Below are 15,855 nucleotides of genomic sequence, written 5' to 3'. Positions count from 1 at the left end.
GGGAGGGAGGAGGGAGGGAGGAAGGAAGGAAAGAAAGAAGGAAGGAAGGGAGGGAGAAAGAAAGGGAGGGAGGAGGGAGGAAGGAAGGAAAGAAAGAAGGGGAAGGAAGGAAGGAAAGAAGGAAGGAAAGGAAGGGAAGGGAAAGGAAGAAGGGAATGAAGGAAGGAAGGAAAGGAAGGAAGGGAAAGGAAGAAAAAAGAAGAGAGAAGGAAAGAAAGAAGGAAGGAAAGGAAAGGAAAGAAAAGGAGGAAGGGAGGGAGGACAGCCTCACAGGTTGGTTCAGATACCACCTTGGCTCCAGTGGGAGAAATGTCTGTGGTTCTTCTGTGAGGACTGTGGGCTCAGGTGGGCGCCCTGGGCATCCCTAGCCGATCGCATCCCTGAGACCAACAGAGAAGTCTGTGTGTCACAATCTCTCTCAGTGACGTCGCCTCGTGTCTTTGCTGGATGTCTGACACTAAGCTCTCCTCCGATAATCAGCGCACCCGGTCTCTGAGCAGAGGCCCTGTGGGCGAGGGTGGGGTCAGAACCGTGAGCCTTCGGGGTGTGCTTCTGATATTTCTCCGCTCGTCAGGAAGGTACGAAGTGGGGGGCAGGGGAGGACTAGGTTAGATTCCAGCCCCAGCTGAGTGACCAGGGCCGCTACCCTTCACCCACAGTGCAGGTGGACGTTGAGTGGTGTTCTTGTATTTTTTTTTTTTCTAAAGGCACATGAGCTCTTTTCAAGTTTGAGGCAATCTAGACATGTATGTTTCCCCGTGGGCAGCCTTGGAGTTGTACTGACACAGTGTGCCCTGTGGTACTGTCCCTGCTCTCCTGGGGTGACAAGGGCTGATGACGCGCCCCTCGTGGTGAGCTGCTCCCTGTGGGTCTGTTCTCAGGCACCGCCGGGCGTAAGCTAAGACCAGTGGCTCCCTGAGTTCCGTGCAAGTCACGGTGAGACACCGGTCTCCTTCCGATTATGCGAACGCTACAGGACGCTGGCTGTGGTGGAAGGGTCCTGACACTTTCTGGTCCCACTGGATGCTGGCTGGGGCTCCCTACTGTCCTCAGACTGCCTCAGGCAGCTTCTGTTCCTGTGTCCCCGTGTGTCTGCCCTGTGTCTTAGCCCCGGCTGTCTGCTTCATGCTGGGCACAGTGGCTGAGAGGTGAGAGGCTGGCCTCTCTCGATGGCCACCTGTCTCTCAGCCCCTGGGGAAGCTTAGAGTCCGACCCCTAGTCGAGAGCAGCGAGGAGACCCCACAAGCCTTGGGAAACGTGCGTCTTGAGGCTCACGAAGGGCTCAGGGCTCAGGGCTGCAGACCGGCTGTGAGCAGGAGGCATTGTCTGGGAAAGCAGACGTGTGTCGGAGCCCAGAGCCCAGGAGACAGTCACCCCCTCCTCCCTGGCTGGAGCCGTCTCCTCCGCGCTGAGTCTGCTCAGGGGCACAGGGAGAGGGCATGGGGAGGGGATGGGACGTGGGTCATCAGGACACACGGAGCGCTCTGGAGAGTGCAGGGGCCTCCTCTGGTGGCCCGAGGACACGAGGACTCAGAGGGTCATTGTGGGGTGGGCACGGAGGCTGGGACTGGCCTGTGGGGGGGGGCGGGGCGTAGACCCCGTCTTGTCTGCCTCCTGACTGATGGGGCACCTGGGGGTGGCCCCCAGCTGCAGTGCAGGGGGCTCCTCTGGTGGCCCGAGGACACGAGGACTCAGAGGGCATTGTGGGGGGGGGGGTCACGGAGGCTGGGACTGGCCTGTGGGGGAGGGCGGGGCGTAGACCCCTTCTTGTCCACCTCCTGACTGACGGGACACCTGGGGGGGTGGCCCCCAGCTGCAGTGCAGGGGGCTCCCCCCAGGCTCTGTGGCTGAGTGGCATGTTGGCCAGGGAAGCGTGTCTGTACTGCAGGGACCAGGGACAGAAGAGGACGCCGGGTCTGTCACCTGCAGGCTTGGCTTGCTGGACACCAGCCCTTCCAAGCCTCTCTCTATCTCCATCATGAGCGAAGATGACTGTGTCATTTATCTTACAATCACAGCCCCTCTCGCCCCCCAAATAATAACTGCAGCTAGGTCAGAGCTACTCAAAATCACCGAGCGAAGTAGGCGTGTCACGCACGATGCATGCACGCGTAACAATCCACATCGTCCTGCTCTTTGAGCTGTTAGTTCCGTAGTTCCGTGTCTGCGTGACCCGTTACTATCAACCGTGGTAACGGCATTTGGGATGACGGGGGGGGGTCCGGCGTGGCCTCCAGAGAGCCGCTTGGACGCAACGGGGTCCCGTTCATCACATCAAGCCACGTGGTGGCGGGGGGGGGGGGGCAAGGACAAATGCCCTCCCTCGGCGTGTTTCGGCACCGGCACTGAATTCCTCTCTGTGCCAGCGGAGGACGACAGTCAGCGAGGCCATCCGGGTGGCCTGTGTCATGATTGAAAGCTCTGGAACCATCCTCCTCGCCTCCCCCCCGCCCCCCAGGGGCCATCCATCACCAGGGCCCGACAGGAAGGTCTGAGGTGTTTCCACTCAGAAGGGACTTGGGGACTGGTCACTGCCTCCGAGTAGTGCCCTGCCCCAGCCTGACACTTCCTGTCTGCGGCTCTGCTCCCGCAGGGCCAAGGCCGGAGAGCGTCCCAGGGCTCCCGGCCCGACGCTCAGAGGGCCTTTTCTGGTGCGGCTAGGCTGGGCGTCACTGGGAGTGGAACATGGCCCTTGTCTTTGACCCTCAACAACTTAACGGACGCTCTAAGCCTCTATTTGAAACCGTCTGTAGGGTGGGGCAATAACCCCCATCTCCTGGGGGGGGTGTGTGTGCTATAAATGTGAAGTGTACAAAACCAATGCTTGGCACACAAGAGGTGCTTAATAAATTATAAGAAATGTATCCTTAGCCCTGGCCCGGGAGCTCAGTGGGAGTGTCATCCCAGAACACCAAGGTTGCGGGTTCAATCCCCGGTCAGGGCGTGCACAAGCTTCAACCAATGGCGATGGGTGTACAACATCATCAACAGTTCAAATGCTATAGAAACGCTGACCTGAAACCTATGTGCTCGTATTGATCAATGCCACCCTGTTAAATTTAATTTTCTAAACAAAATGAAAAAGAGAACCAGTGCGTACATGACTACGTGGAACAACAGACTCATGTTTCTCTTTCTCTTCCTGCTCTCTCTAAAACCAATTTTTTTAAAAAAGAAATGTAACCTCCTGTTGGGAAGGATTTTTGCTTGGTGTCAAATCTAGTCTTAGAAAAAGATCTTTCTGCCTGAGTTGACTTCCTCTTGGTTGGTGGTCACGAGCAAACCCAGCGTGTGAGGACCACTGGTTTGCCTTATCCGACAGGCTGAGGGACAGCCCGCCCGGCACAGCCAGTGACCCACCAGCCAGGAGACCTGTTTCACCCTGGGTCTTCACTGCCTAGAAGGTCAGACTAAATGCAGCTTCGGACGTCCTGGGTCACTGGGATCTGGGTGATTAGAAAGCCTACAGGATCCAAATTCTCTGAGCCCCGTGTCCTCAACCTTCCTCTCGCTCCTCGCACCGAGGGCGGAGCTGTGTGTGACCATCGGCGGGTCCCTCAACCTCCCTGGGCCTCAGTCTCCTCCCGGGAAAATGACGCCAACATCGACTGCATCATCCGGACTAGAAACCCAGGAAGATATAAACGTCGTCGTCTATGCTCCTCTCGAGCGGCCTGTCGGACATCTGGTACCTGGCTTGCCACCCGGAGGGTAAGATCAGAGCCGTGGGCTCTGCCCTGTCCTGGCCCAGAAGTCACAGGGAGGCCAGGGCCACGATCTGCAGATGGCAATAAACAGATGACAGTTCCGCCCTGTTACCAAGGAGGCGACGCGAGAAAATTGAGATTAATTGGCCCGTCAGGACCCGCGGTTGAGTCTGGGAAGTCAGGCAGTGTCCCTGTGGCAGCGAGAGCCAGACAGACCGTGGGTTCTGTGGGAGGGGGTTTCGTGGGACCGAATCACAAAGGAAGGACAAAGGACCGTCACCGGCCTCGCCTGCTCGCCTGTCCCAGCTGGACACGTTGGTGTGCACTCCTCCCTCATCGGGCGGTCAGTACTAGCCTGTCACTTCCCCCGTCACCTGTCCTAGGCGGTCAGTGCTAACCCGTCACTTCCCCCGTCACCTGTCCTAGGCGGTCAGTGCTAGCCCGTCACTTCCCCCGTCACCTGTCCTAGGCGGTCAGTGCTAGCCCGTCACTTCCCCCGTCACCTGTCCTCGGGTCACTTCCCCCGTCACCTGTCCTAGGTGGTCAGTGCTAGCCCATCACTTCCCCTGTCACCTGTCCTAGGCGGTCAGTGCTAGCCCGTCACTTCCCCCGTCACCTGTCCTCGGGCGGTCAGTGCTAGCCCGTCACTTCCCCTGTCACCTGTCCTAGGCGGTCAGTGCTAGCCCATCACTTCCCCTGTCACCTGTCCTAGGGCAGTCAGTGCTAGCCCGTCACTTCCCCCGTCACCTGTCCTCGGGCGGTCAGTGCTAGCCCGTCACTTCCCCTGTCACCTGTCCTAGGCGGTCAGTGCTAGCCCGTCACTTCCCCTGTCACCTGTCCTAGGGCGGTCAGTGCTCGACCGTCACTGCCCCCGTCACCTGTCCTCGGGCGGTCACTTCCCCTGTCACCTATCCTCGGGCAGTCAGTGCTAGCCCGTCACTGCCCCCGTCACCTGTCCTAGGGCGGTCAGTGCTAGCCCGTCACTTCCCCTGTCCTCGGGCGGTCAGTGCTGGCCCGTCACCTCCCCCGTCACCTGTCCTAGGGCGGTCAGTGCTAGCCCGTCACTTCCCCTGTCCTCGGGCGGTCAGTGCTGGCCCGTCACCTCCCCCGTCACCTGTCCCCGGGCGGTCAGTGCTAGCCCGTCACCTCCCCCGTCACCTGTCCCCGGGCGGTCAGTGCTAGCCCGTCACCTCCCCCGTCACCTGTCCTCGGGCGGTCAGTTCTAGCCCGTCACCTCCCCCGTCACCTGTCCTAGGGCGGTCAGTGCTCGACCGTCACTGCCCCCGTCACCTGTCCTAGGGCGGTCAGTGCTAGCCCGTCACTTCCCCTGTCCTCGGGCGGTCAGTGCTGGCCCGTCACCTCCCCCGTCACCTGTCCCCGGGCGGTCAGTTCTAGCCCGTCACCTCCCCCGTCACCTGTCCTCGGGCGGTCAGCGCTAGCCCGTCACCTCCCCCGTCACCTGTCCTCGGGCGGTCGGCGCTCGCCCGTCACCTCCCCCATCACCTGTCCTCGGGCGGTCAGCGCTAGCCCGTCACCTCCCCCGTCACCTGTCCTCGGGCGGTCAGTGCTCGCCCGTCACCTCCCCCGTCACCTGTCCTCGGGCGGTCAGTGCTCGCCTGTCACTTCCCCCACCACCTGTCCTCGGGCGGTCAGTGCTCGCCTGTCACTTCCCCCGTCACCTGTCCTCGGGCGGTCAGTGCTCGCCCGTCACTTCACCCGTCACCTGTCCTCGGGCAGTCAGTGCTAGCCCGTCACTTCCCCCGTCACCTGTCCTTGTTTCTGCTCCAGTCTGCCCAGGCTCGGTCTGTGAGCTCCGAGTTGCTCGCAGCTGCACGGGGCGATTTAACCTGAGGGTCCCATGCTTCTGTCACCGGCCCAGCCTCCCGGTGTCGCTCACCTGACCGTGTGGCCGTCCAGCAGAAGGCAGAGCACACCCAACGCAGACCGTACCCAAGGGTAACAGGCGCATCTAAGCTCAGATACAGCCCAGGTCCGGGTGAACCTCAGCGTGTGTCTAAGGCCTCACAGACTGAACCCCGCACTCCATTCCAGATCACCCACAACCGGGTAGAGTGGGCGGCCCTCCGGACACGCCCCGGGCCAGAGCAGAGAAACAACATTCCACATGGAGGGATGCACCGGGAGCTCGCTACGGTGAGCTTCACCCCAGATTTCTGAAATTCCCCCACGAGATGCTTACCAAAGAGGCCTCCGTGTCTGCCCAGCTTGGCGTACGTTTTCACGAGCTCAGATGTCGTCACGTGGGGCAGTCAACCACACACACACACACACACACACACACACACACAGTTCTTTTTTGTTTCTTTCCTAAATAGTCCTGAGTTGTCTTTCCAAATGGAAGCCATGCCGTCCTCTCTGAGGAATTTCCTTACAGACCTGACTGACCCATTCCTAGGCTCAGTTGGTGAGCTCAGGCTAATCTCGGCACCGGCTGGAAGTCTCCAGAGCAGAGAGGGCAGTCACAGAAATGTCTGTCGAGTCACTTATCCCGGAGAGACGCCAGGAGCATGTGGCTCATTAGAGTAATGACAACTATTTGCCTTCCTTTGTCTCCTGACAGGACAGGACTACGGGTTGGGTCATTTGAAACTCATTAGACTGTCACATTTAAGCCTCTGCACGCACAGATGCCCATGGTGTATGTGAAGGACTTAAGCCAAGCAGCTACTTTTAGTAGATTCCCCCCCCCCAAAAGGACAGACATAACAAGGAAGAAAGACACTTCATCAAATTCTGTTTCTTCTCTTAAAATGATCACGTCCTGAGCTGAACCCATGTACGTTGAGGAGAGGCAATGTTTGTTGTGCATTTTCTAGCCTTTTTTTTTTTTTTTTTTTTGGTGCAATGGCGTACAAACATGGTATCCGAGGAGAATCCTTCTTTGGAGGGCGCAATATTGATATCGACAGCAAGCACAACAACAACAAAAAAATCAGCATTGGAATCAAAACGCTCTCCAGATCAAAGTAAATTTGTCGTATGAGTTCAGCAGCTCAAGAAATATGTACGCTAATTGATCTCGTTTGGTGCGATTCAGTGCGGGGATGACAAGGTCCCGCTGATGTGCGTTTGGCTTTGAATGTGATAAATGATTTAACTGCCGTTGGCAGGTTGCTGAATATGAGATAATTTGGTGAAGAAGGGATGAGAGGGGTCACCCATTTTTCTAAACTGAAAATTACCCCTGCCATTCAATCTGTCATGCTCACTTGAACCAATTTAACTAATGATGGGAAAACAAAACACAACAATAATGATCTCACTCTTGGTGTTTTCATCTTTGATCAAATCAAGAGCACAATTTTCCACATACAAAGTGGGGTAGACTTTTTTTTTTTTTTTAATTTTTTTATTTTTCTGAAGTTGGAAACGGGGAGGCAGTCAGACAGACTCCTGCATGCGCCCGACTGGGATCCACCCGGCACGCCCACCAGGGGGCGAGACTCTGCCCATCTGGGGCGTTGCTCTGTTGCAACCAGAGCCATTCTAGCACCTGAGGCAGAGGCCACAGAGCCATCCTCAGCGCCCGGGCCAACTTTGCTCCAATGGAGCCTTGTCTGCGGGAGGGGAAGAGAGAGATAGAGATGAAGGAGAAGGGGAGGGGTGGAGAAGCAGATGGGCGCTTCTCCTGTGTGCCCTGGCCAGGAATCGAACCCGGGACTCCTGCATGCCAGGCCGACGCTCTACCACTGAGCCAACTGGCCAGGGCCAGTGGGGTAGACTTTTAAGTCATACAACCTGTTTGCCTCTTGGGAACATGAATAACTCACTTCCTTTCCAGGGACGGATTCCAGATGACATGCCTTAGGGCAGGGGTCCCCAAACTTTTTACACAGGGGGCCAGTTCACTGTCCTTCAGACCATTGGAGGGTTGGACTATAAAAAAACTATGAACAAATCCCTATGCACACTGCATATATCTTATTTTAAAGTGAAAAAACAAAATGGGAACAAATACAATATTTAAAATAAAGAACAAGTAAATTGTAAATTTAAATCAACAAACTGACCAGTATTTCAATGGGAACTATGGGCCTGCTTTTGGCTAATGAGATGGTCAATGTGCTCCTCTCACTGACCACCAATGAAAGAGGTGCCCCTTCCGGAAGTGCGGCGGGGGCCGGATAAATGGCCTCAGGGGGCCACATGCAGCCCGCGGGCCGTAGTTTGGGGACCCCTGCCTTAGGGAATCTTTCGAAGGTTCTGTCCAAAGCACTTAATTAGGATAGCCACCCCACGGCAGCACGTGACTTAAGATAAATTCCGGTGGGAGTTCTTTCTCATTATACTACTTTCCCCAAATAAATGTGTTTTATCTCTCCAGAACATTTGAAGCTCATAGTTTAACAACAACAAAATGGATTCTTCTCCAACCTAACTTTTGGTTCATTACCCGGGCTTACCTCTCCTGATTAAAAACAAAAACCTCTTGGGAATGATAGAAATATTATAAAATGAAACCCTCGCAGTCAAAAGATGTTCCCCCGACAGCAAGGGCACAGTGGCTTTTATTAGGTAACTGCTATGAATGCCGCACACGTTTATAAAATAACGCCCTCCCCTGGCTGGCTAGCTCGGTTGGTGAGGGCATCCTCCCGACAGGCAAAGGCTGCTGGTTCGATCCCTGGTCAGGGCGTGTCCAGGAACAAACAGACGGATGTCCCTTGTCTCTCAGACTCTGTCCTTTCTTCTCTCTAAAGTCAATCAATTAAAAAAAGAAAAGAAAAGAAAAAATATAGCTCCCTGAAGGCCCTGGAAGGTGAACACAGACAGGAAGAGACCAGAGGAAGACAAGGGTGGCTTTTCCCTTAAAATGCTCTCCGCTGTGGGCCCTGGCTGGTTAGCTCAGTGGTAGAGCATCGGCCTGGCGTGCAGAGGTCCCGGGTTCGATTCCCGGCCAGGGCACACAGGAGAAGCGCCCATCTGCTTCTCCACCCCTCCTCCTCTCTGTCTCTCTCTTCCCCTCCTGCAGCCAAGGCTCCATTGGAGCAAAGTTGGCCCGGGTGCTGAGGATGGCTCCATGAACTCTGCCTCAGGCGCTAGAATGGCTGCAGTAGCAATGGAGCAACGCCCCAGATGGGCAGAGCATCGCCCCCTGGTGGGCTGGCTGGTGGATCCCAGTCGGGTGGGTGCATGCGGGAGTCTGTCTGACTGCCTCCCCATTTCCAACTTCAGAAAAATACAAAAAAGAAAAAGAAAAAAAAATGCTCTCCTTTGTGAGCTGAGCTGCGAGATGGTTCCAGCTCAGAGAGATGCCCCCTGACGCTCACGGCATGAAGGACCGAACCTAAGAGCCACCAGCGGAGCGGGGCTAGAGAGTGAGGTGTCCAGTCCTGGGAAGCAGGAAGGAGCCCCCGAGGAGGAGCCCCGCGGCGGATGTATCCAGGGGCACACAGACCCCACCCCGCTGTCTGTCTGACTCCTCCCTGCATTGATGTCTCCACGGAGGGCCGCCCTCCCTGTCCATCATGTCCGCCCGAGATCGCACCGGAGGAAGGACCATCGCCATCCGTATTTCTACCAACGTTCTGTCCTCGACTGCTGTCAAGAGGACGCAGCTCTCTCCTGGTCTCATCTCTTCTTTCTCTGCCCTCCAGGAAACCCCGGCTTTTTCTAGCACGCATCACAGAATCCCTCTAGCCTCCCCCTACTCATTACCCAAGTCCCAAAGCCAATACTGTGGTGGGCAGCTGGGCAGATAGGAGCAGGGCAAGGATGACAGGCCAGGGGCCTTGGCTGTGTGTTTCAGCTCAAGGCCCAGAAAACCAGCAAAACCAGACACGCAACTCCACGGCTGACCTCAGGCAACTCCACGGCTGACCTCAGGCAACTCCACGGCTGACCTCAGGCAACTCCACGGCTGACCTCAGGACCAGCAGCTTGATTAAGGGTCCCCCTGCCCTGGCACCAACCACTCGTGGAGGCCGGGACTCTGGAAGGACGCACCTGGAAAGCTGACGGATAGTCTATTGAGATTCTCTGTTGGGACCTCCTCTAAAATCGCCTCTGTGAAAAGCCCTTAGATTGGAGGACCCGGAACACACTCTCTCTCTCTCTCTCCCGGGAGCATTTCTCTCCCCTGAGCTCTTTTTTTTTGCCTCTGTCACTTGTCTTCTCAAAGCCCTAAAGCCCATTTCTTGTACCGCTGTGACTTTCTAGATGCAACTTCCTCTCAGAGTTGGAGTCTCGGCTGTGAAATCTTTCCCAGCCAGAACGCAAGGACTGAGGTTGCTGACGGTCGGGTCTGACCCCACCCGTCTGTCACCCGGTGCCATTTTCCTTCTCACCCCCTGCCACCAACAGTTCCGCATTTTTGGGGGTGTGAGTTACGAGCAGCACCTCGCTTTTCATAAAACTAAAGTCTGTATTAGACGCAAATGAGGCGGAGTAAGAGCAGATGGCACAGTTCCCGTCTGAGAAGGGGCTCGCTGGGCACCCAAAAAAAGGAGGCTGATGTTTCCGTTTGAGTCCAAAGGCAGGAAAAGAGCCGTGTAACGGGTCAAAGCAGTCAGGCAGAAGAAGTCCCCTCCTCCCCTTACGTTCTAGTCAGGACTTCAACTGATTGGGTGAGGCTCACCCACATTAGGTAGGCCAATCTGCTTTACTCGGTCTACTGATTAAATGATCATCTTATCCAAGAATATCCTCACAGACACCCCCCCTCCCCCAGAATAATGTTTGACCAGCTACCTGGGCATGCGCTGACCCAACAAGTTGACGCAAAATGAACCTCCACGGAACTGAAAAAAATATATAACAATCGTATTAAAAAGTTCAATGAATGAGCTCATCCGCAGGATGGAGGGGGCCAAAAAAATCATTAAAGATGTAACATAAAAAAAAAAAAAACAGAGAGAATATAGGAGGAAAAAAAAGAGCCTCAGTACTTAAGGAAATACAACCGAAGATCTAATATTCACATTATTGACGTCAGGAAAAGAGAAGAGAACAAGAATATGATAGGAAAAGTATTCAAAACGTTTCACTGATCAAACTCCCTAAATTCGGCAAGAATCTCGAAAGAGTCTGAGCAAATCCTAGACAGGAGAAACCTAAAGAAATTCATACCAACCCACATCATAGTCCAAAACCTCTGAAAATGAAAAGAGAAAGAAAAATATTGAAAAATCTGAAAGAAGAAAAAAAAATGACATGTTATCTATAAGGGAAAAAATATTTGAATGGCAGCCTTTTTCTTGTCAGAAAATATGGAGGCAAGAACAAAGTAGCACATTTTTCAAGTGTCAAACGAACTGTCAGAACATCCTCATAAATCCAGCAAAAATATTCATCACAGATGAAGAGGGGGGAAAAAAAGGTATACAAGATATTCCAGGCAGATACTAGCCAAGCTATTCCAGCAGCACTCATTGCTGGCCTGGCCACACGAATGGGAAACAAAGGGTTAGTATTAAATGTATGTATTAAATGGCTAACGTAGAGGTCACTGGGTCACTGAATGTGACACAAGGGACACTTGGTCACGCAGCTACAGAATACAATGAACTTCTATGGTGGTCAAGATGGTGATGATGGCCACTGCTTGAGCACTTCCACTGGCGTGACTGCCCGTTTAAAACATCATCTTGGCCCTGGCTGGTTGGCTCAGTGGATAGAACATCAGCCCAGAGTACAGACGTCCCAGGTTCCATCCCCGATCAGGGCATACAGGAGAAGCGGCCATCTGCTTCTCCACCCTTTCTCTCTCTCTCTCTCTCTCTCTCTCTCTCTCTCTCTCTCTCTCTTCCCCTCTGCAGCCAGCGGCTTGGTTGGTCCGAGCACATTAGCCTCAGGCACTGAGAACATTCTGGTTGATTTGAGCATCAGCCCCAGACGGGGAGTTGCTGGGTGGAACCTAGTTGGGGTGCATGAGGGAGTCTGTCTCTCTATCTCCCCTCCTCTCACTTAAAAAACAAACAGACAAAATAAAAAGAAAACCCATCATCTCAAAAGCATGTTACAATTGAGGCCTCCCTCAGTTAATAACTTACAGCGTGGAGAGGTTACCTGGCCGCCGTTACTCAGCAAAGGAGCAGAACGGCCAGGATTCAGGGATTCAGGCCCAGGGAGGGGACTCTTCGATGTCAAAGAGCACGTTCTTATGATTTAAATAAAAAGACGACGTCACCAAGCATGGGCCAACGTGATTCGTGTAAAGAAGGTAGGGACTTGTCCGTCGGGGCCAACCCTGCCCCCCAACATCTCAGAAGTGAGGCTGAGGGGCAGGCATGTCTGTGGGTCCACGTCACCCCAATGCTGTCCGGAAAGGCCGAGACCCAGGAGCTCCTAGTGGAATCAGAGAGCTGTGCCCCTAATGAAGACGTTACCCGTACAAACAACATATGTCCCAGTAGGAGCCGAGGGGAAGCAGTGACTCAACATGGCCAATGTTGTTCATACGGAACTTTCTAGAAGAAGTGAGTTAACACAACTGTGACCGCAATGCAATTAAAAAAAAAAAAAAGGTACTGACTGGGTGCTGGAAATTGGGTGTTGCAAGGGCAGCAGGGGTGACCGATAGTCTCTGAGAGGTGAAAACAAGAAAGACCGGCCAGGAGAAGGTCAGGGGTAAACAGCGCCCCCTCCAGGAGCTTGTTCTAGGGGGGCAGGTGCCTCCACTCACACTCAGGGACGCGGACAAGGAGCCTAGTCCACGGGGACCGAGGCGGGTGTGCCCCACAGCACCCTCCCCTTCTCTAGAGCAGATGGAAGCCCCTGTTCGCGCAGAGAGAACCCCAATTCTTCTGAATGAACACAGCAACACCCCCGACGGCGCCTCCACAGGCCTTGCGAAAGTAACTTACAGCTGCCAAACTTCAGGGGGCATGCGTGAGCGTCCATCGGGAAGTCCTCCAGCTGCATCGGACACTCTGCAGAGATGGTCAAGCTGGAAAATAAGATAAAACAAAGTGAAAAGAGGTCAAGACTTTCCCATGACTCAGCGACTCAGGAACTTTTACTAAAGCCACCCGAGTTCCAGAAAGCCGTGCGCAGTGTCTCCCTCATCATTTTAATTGCTGTCTTTTGGCCTTGGCCGGCTGGCTCAGTGGTAGAGCGTCGGCCTGGCGTGCAGAAGTCCTGGGTTCAATTCCCGGCCAGGGCACACAGGAGAAGCGCCCATCTGCTTCTCCACCCCTCCCCCTCTCCTTCCTCTCTGTCTCTCTCTTCCCCTCCTGCAGCCAAGGCTCCACTGGAGCAAGGTTGGCCCGGGCGCTGAGGATGGCTCCTTGGCCTCTGCCCCAGGCGCTAGAATGGCTCTGGATGCAACAGAGCGATGCCCCAGATGGGCAGAGCATCGCCCCCTGGTGGGCGTGCTGGGTGGATCCCGGTAGGGTGCATGCGGGAGTCTGTCTGACTGCCTCCCCGTTTCCAACTTCAGAAAAATACAAAAAAAAAATGCTATCTTTTATTGCCCAAACTGGCCCCCCAAATGACACAGGTCCGCGCCACAGATGGAATATCATCAGCAAGGCTTCCATCAAAACCCACTCAGGTTCCATGAACGGGCGTGTGTGCCTGCCCGCATGTTACCGCTTGCAAAACCATTTGAAATGAGACGCCTTTAAAAATGATTTATCCTCTTATTTCCGGTCCCACATCCAGAGCCATCTGAAATACGTCCTTGACAAGGCTGAAAATATATATGTAATTCTTTTTTTTTGTCTTTTTTTTAAAAAATTTTATTAATTTTTAGAGAGGAAAGAGAGTGAGAGAGAGAGAGAAGGGGGAGGGAGGAGGAGGAAGCATCAACTCCCATATGTGCCTTGACCAGGCAAGCCCGGGGTTTTGAACCGGCGACCTCAGTGTTTCCAGGTCGCCGCTTTATCCACTGCACCACCACAGGTCAGGCTATATGTAATTCTCTAAGAGTCGATACGCTGGAAAAATGATCAACGCGGAGTCAAGGCGCAGACCAAATTTTGGCCAGCGGCTGGTTCTCCCTGTGGTGCCCTTGGCTGGTGTCCTTCACCAGGAACACCGGTGACACTGTGTTATGATAGCAATCTCTGGATACAATCTATTTTTTTTTTTCTTAATCCAAAGCAGGCCTTCTAAATAAAAAGGCCACCCTCAGCGACCACAGTTCCCAACGACGGAAAATGCCGTCCCAGAAATAACACAGCTAATCAGAACAGCACAGTGGGGTTTGTTGCTAGGAACGTATCAGTTGACAACAGTGAGAGAGAGACTCACGGGCATTCAGGGGTTGGGACCAAGAATGCACAATTATTTACTGAAGTCCTGGAGTCCTGATGGGAGTCTGGCTGCCCGTGCCCCTGTCAGTGCAGGGGTTCCTGGCCGTGGTCATGGGCTCTGTGCATTTCCAAAGCTGTCACACTCTGGTGCTTTTATTTCACTAAAGACTTGTCTGTCTTTTTCTTTATTTTTAAAAAAATATTTTTAAAATTTATTGATTTTAGAGAGAGAGAAAGGGAGAGAGAGAGAGAGAGAGAGAGGGAGAGAGAGAAAGAAACAGGGTCAAAAGCAATCTTTTTTTAAGTAGAGACACTGGAAGTATCTATAAAGCCATAATGCCGGGCACGAGCAATAAATATAAAAACAGCACGTGACAAGACAGTGTTGGAGGGGTTTAGAGGAGAAAACGTCTGAGCAGAAGAGTCGGTCTCGGGGTTAGCCTGCGGTGTCCGTTCTAACAGCGTGTGGGTGTAGATATGAGGGGGAGCTGGGGTTCAGTCAGTTGGGGCAGCGTGAACAGGGATGTAGTCTGGATGCAACACGCGGTCTCATCCAAGCAGGGAGAGAGAGACAGGAACATCAAGCTGCTCCTTCTGTGCTCTGACCAGGGGTCGAACCCCCAACCTTGTTGTTTCGGGACCACACTCTTAACCGACTGAGCTAACCAGCCAGGGCATCCCCAGTCAGGGCACATAACAAGAATCAACCAATGAGTACACATGTAGAAGTGGAACGACAAAGTAACAAAGTGATGTCTGCATAATCCCACCCCCGGCAGTGCTCCTCCAGTGAGAGAGAAATACAGGTTCGTATATAGATCAGGACAGAGAGAGATGCTTTTCTATGTCTATACTCACATCCAGGTACTAGTGCCTAGCTAAGAACTTCTAGTTACATACATGTGTGTAATTTATTTCAAACACATCACCTAAGAATCAAACGTGTATGACACGTATATAATTTCTTTCCAGTAAGTTACTTTAGTATACCATACGCTTATATAAAACTAACATTGTAACCTAATGGATGCCGTCAGCCAATCACTGTGCAAAAATGTTCCTCTGCTGTCCCCCAGTGGCCACCCAAGGAAGAAGCACACATACTGAGAAGCCTTCTCCCACCCTGCAGCTATAGAAACTACTTACTGCATTGGAAGAAACTGAAGAGCAACAATGACAAAAAAAATAACTACAACAGGCGGCTCTACGAAATTAAAGTCAAATGACCAAGGGCTCCTGAGGACGAAATGACACCAGTACATCCTAGCCATGGCCCACGGTCTCTCCCGGGGCTAGTCTCTAAAAGTCGGTTCACAGCGCCTTTTCAAACGTGGCTAGACCTGTGTCTCGGGGTTAAAAGCGCATCACACCGACCCTTGCCCTCTACGCTTGTGTTTGGTTTTCTTCACGGGGCCCGAGTCTGAATCAAGCTTAAAATTCCAGTTCCGCTTGGAGAAATGTGACACGGGTGCGTCTTCGTTTCCCTCCGTTGGCTATCACGGCGACATCGTCAATGGGAACCTCCGTGCCTACAACTTAGCCTGTCTCCCCTGTTGTCGTGTTAGGATGGACCGGAGAGAGCCCAGTGCCACACAGAAGGGCTGTCCCCCTGGACCACTGAGCCCAGGCCGGGTGAGGGTGCCGGATGCCGCTTGTCACGGGACTCATCCTATCACCAATCACTGTGCTGCCGTTTCCCCTGTGTCAACAAAAATGCTATCGAATGACATAGCTACTTCTATCTCATTCAAATTCATAACCCTTTCAAGTGGAAGCATTTTCCACGTTGCAAATGCTGAATATGACTGAAGAAGAAAACTCAATGTCAATGCTGCCACTCATTCACACAGTTCCTCAGCTCCCACGGGGACCGGTTACTGGCGACAAGCTGCCCTGATTCTCAGTGTCCCCTCCCCGCTGTGACACCGTCA

The 15,855-nt window shown here is 53.6% G+C and overlaps 2 protein-coding genes across 3 annotated transcripts in view; one reads left to right on the top strand and one right to left on the bottom strand.

Annotated features, from left to right (window-relative positions):
- GABRB3 (gamma-aminobutyric acid type A receptor subunit beta3) overlaps positions 1-15,855 on the top strand; it is a 203,478-nt gene that overhangs the window by 2,908 nt on the left and 184,715 nt on the right. The window lies entirely within an intron of this gene.
- Positions 1-15,855, bottom strand: part of GABRA5 (gamma-aminobutyric acid type A receptor subunit alpha5) — a 44,892-nt gene that overhangs the window by 7,627 nt on the left and 21,410 nt on the right. Inside the window, exon 5 of the mRNA XM_066238838.1 lies at positions 12,533-12,615. Coding sequence (XP_066094935.1) covers positions 12,533-12,615 — 83 coding nt within the window. The remainder of the gene's footprint in view (positions 1-12,532; positions 12,616-15,855) is intronic.

Source organism: Saccopteryx bilineata, chromosome 7, assembly GCF_036850765.1.
Source record: "Saccopteryx bilineata isolate mSacBil1 chromosome 7, mSacBil1_pri_phased_curated, whole genome shotgun sequence".
Classification (NCBI taxonomy): domain Eukaryota; kingdom Metazoa; phylum Chordata; class Mammalia; order Chiroptera; family Emballonuridae; genus Saccopteryx; species Saccopteryx bilineata.
Note: the sequence above shows the minus strand (reverse complement) of the source record. Positions and strands in the feature narration are given on the sequence as shown.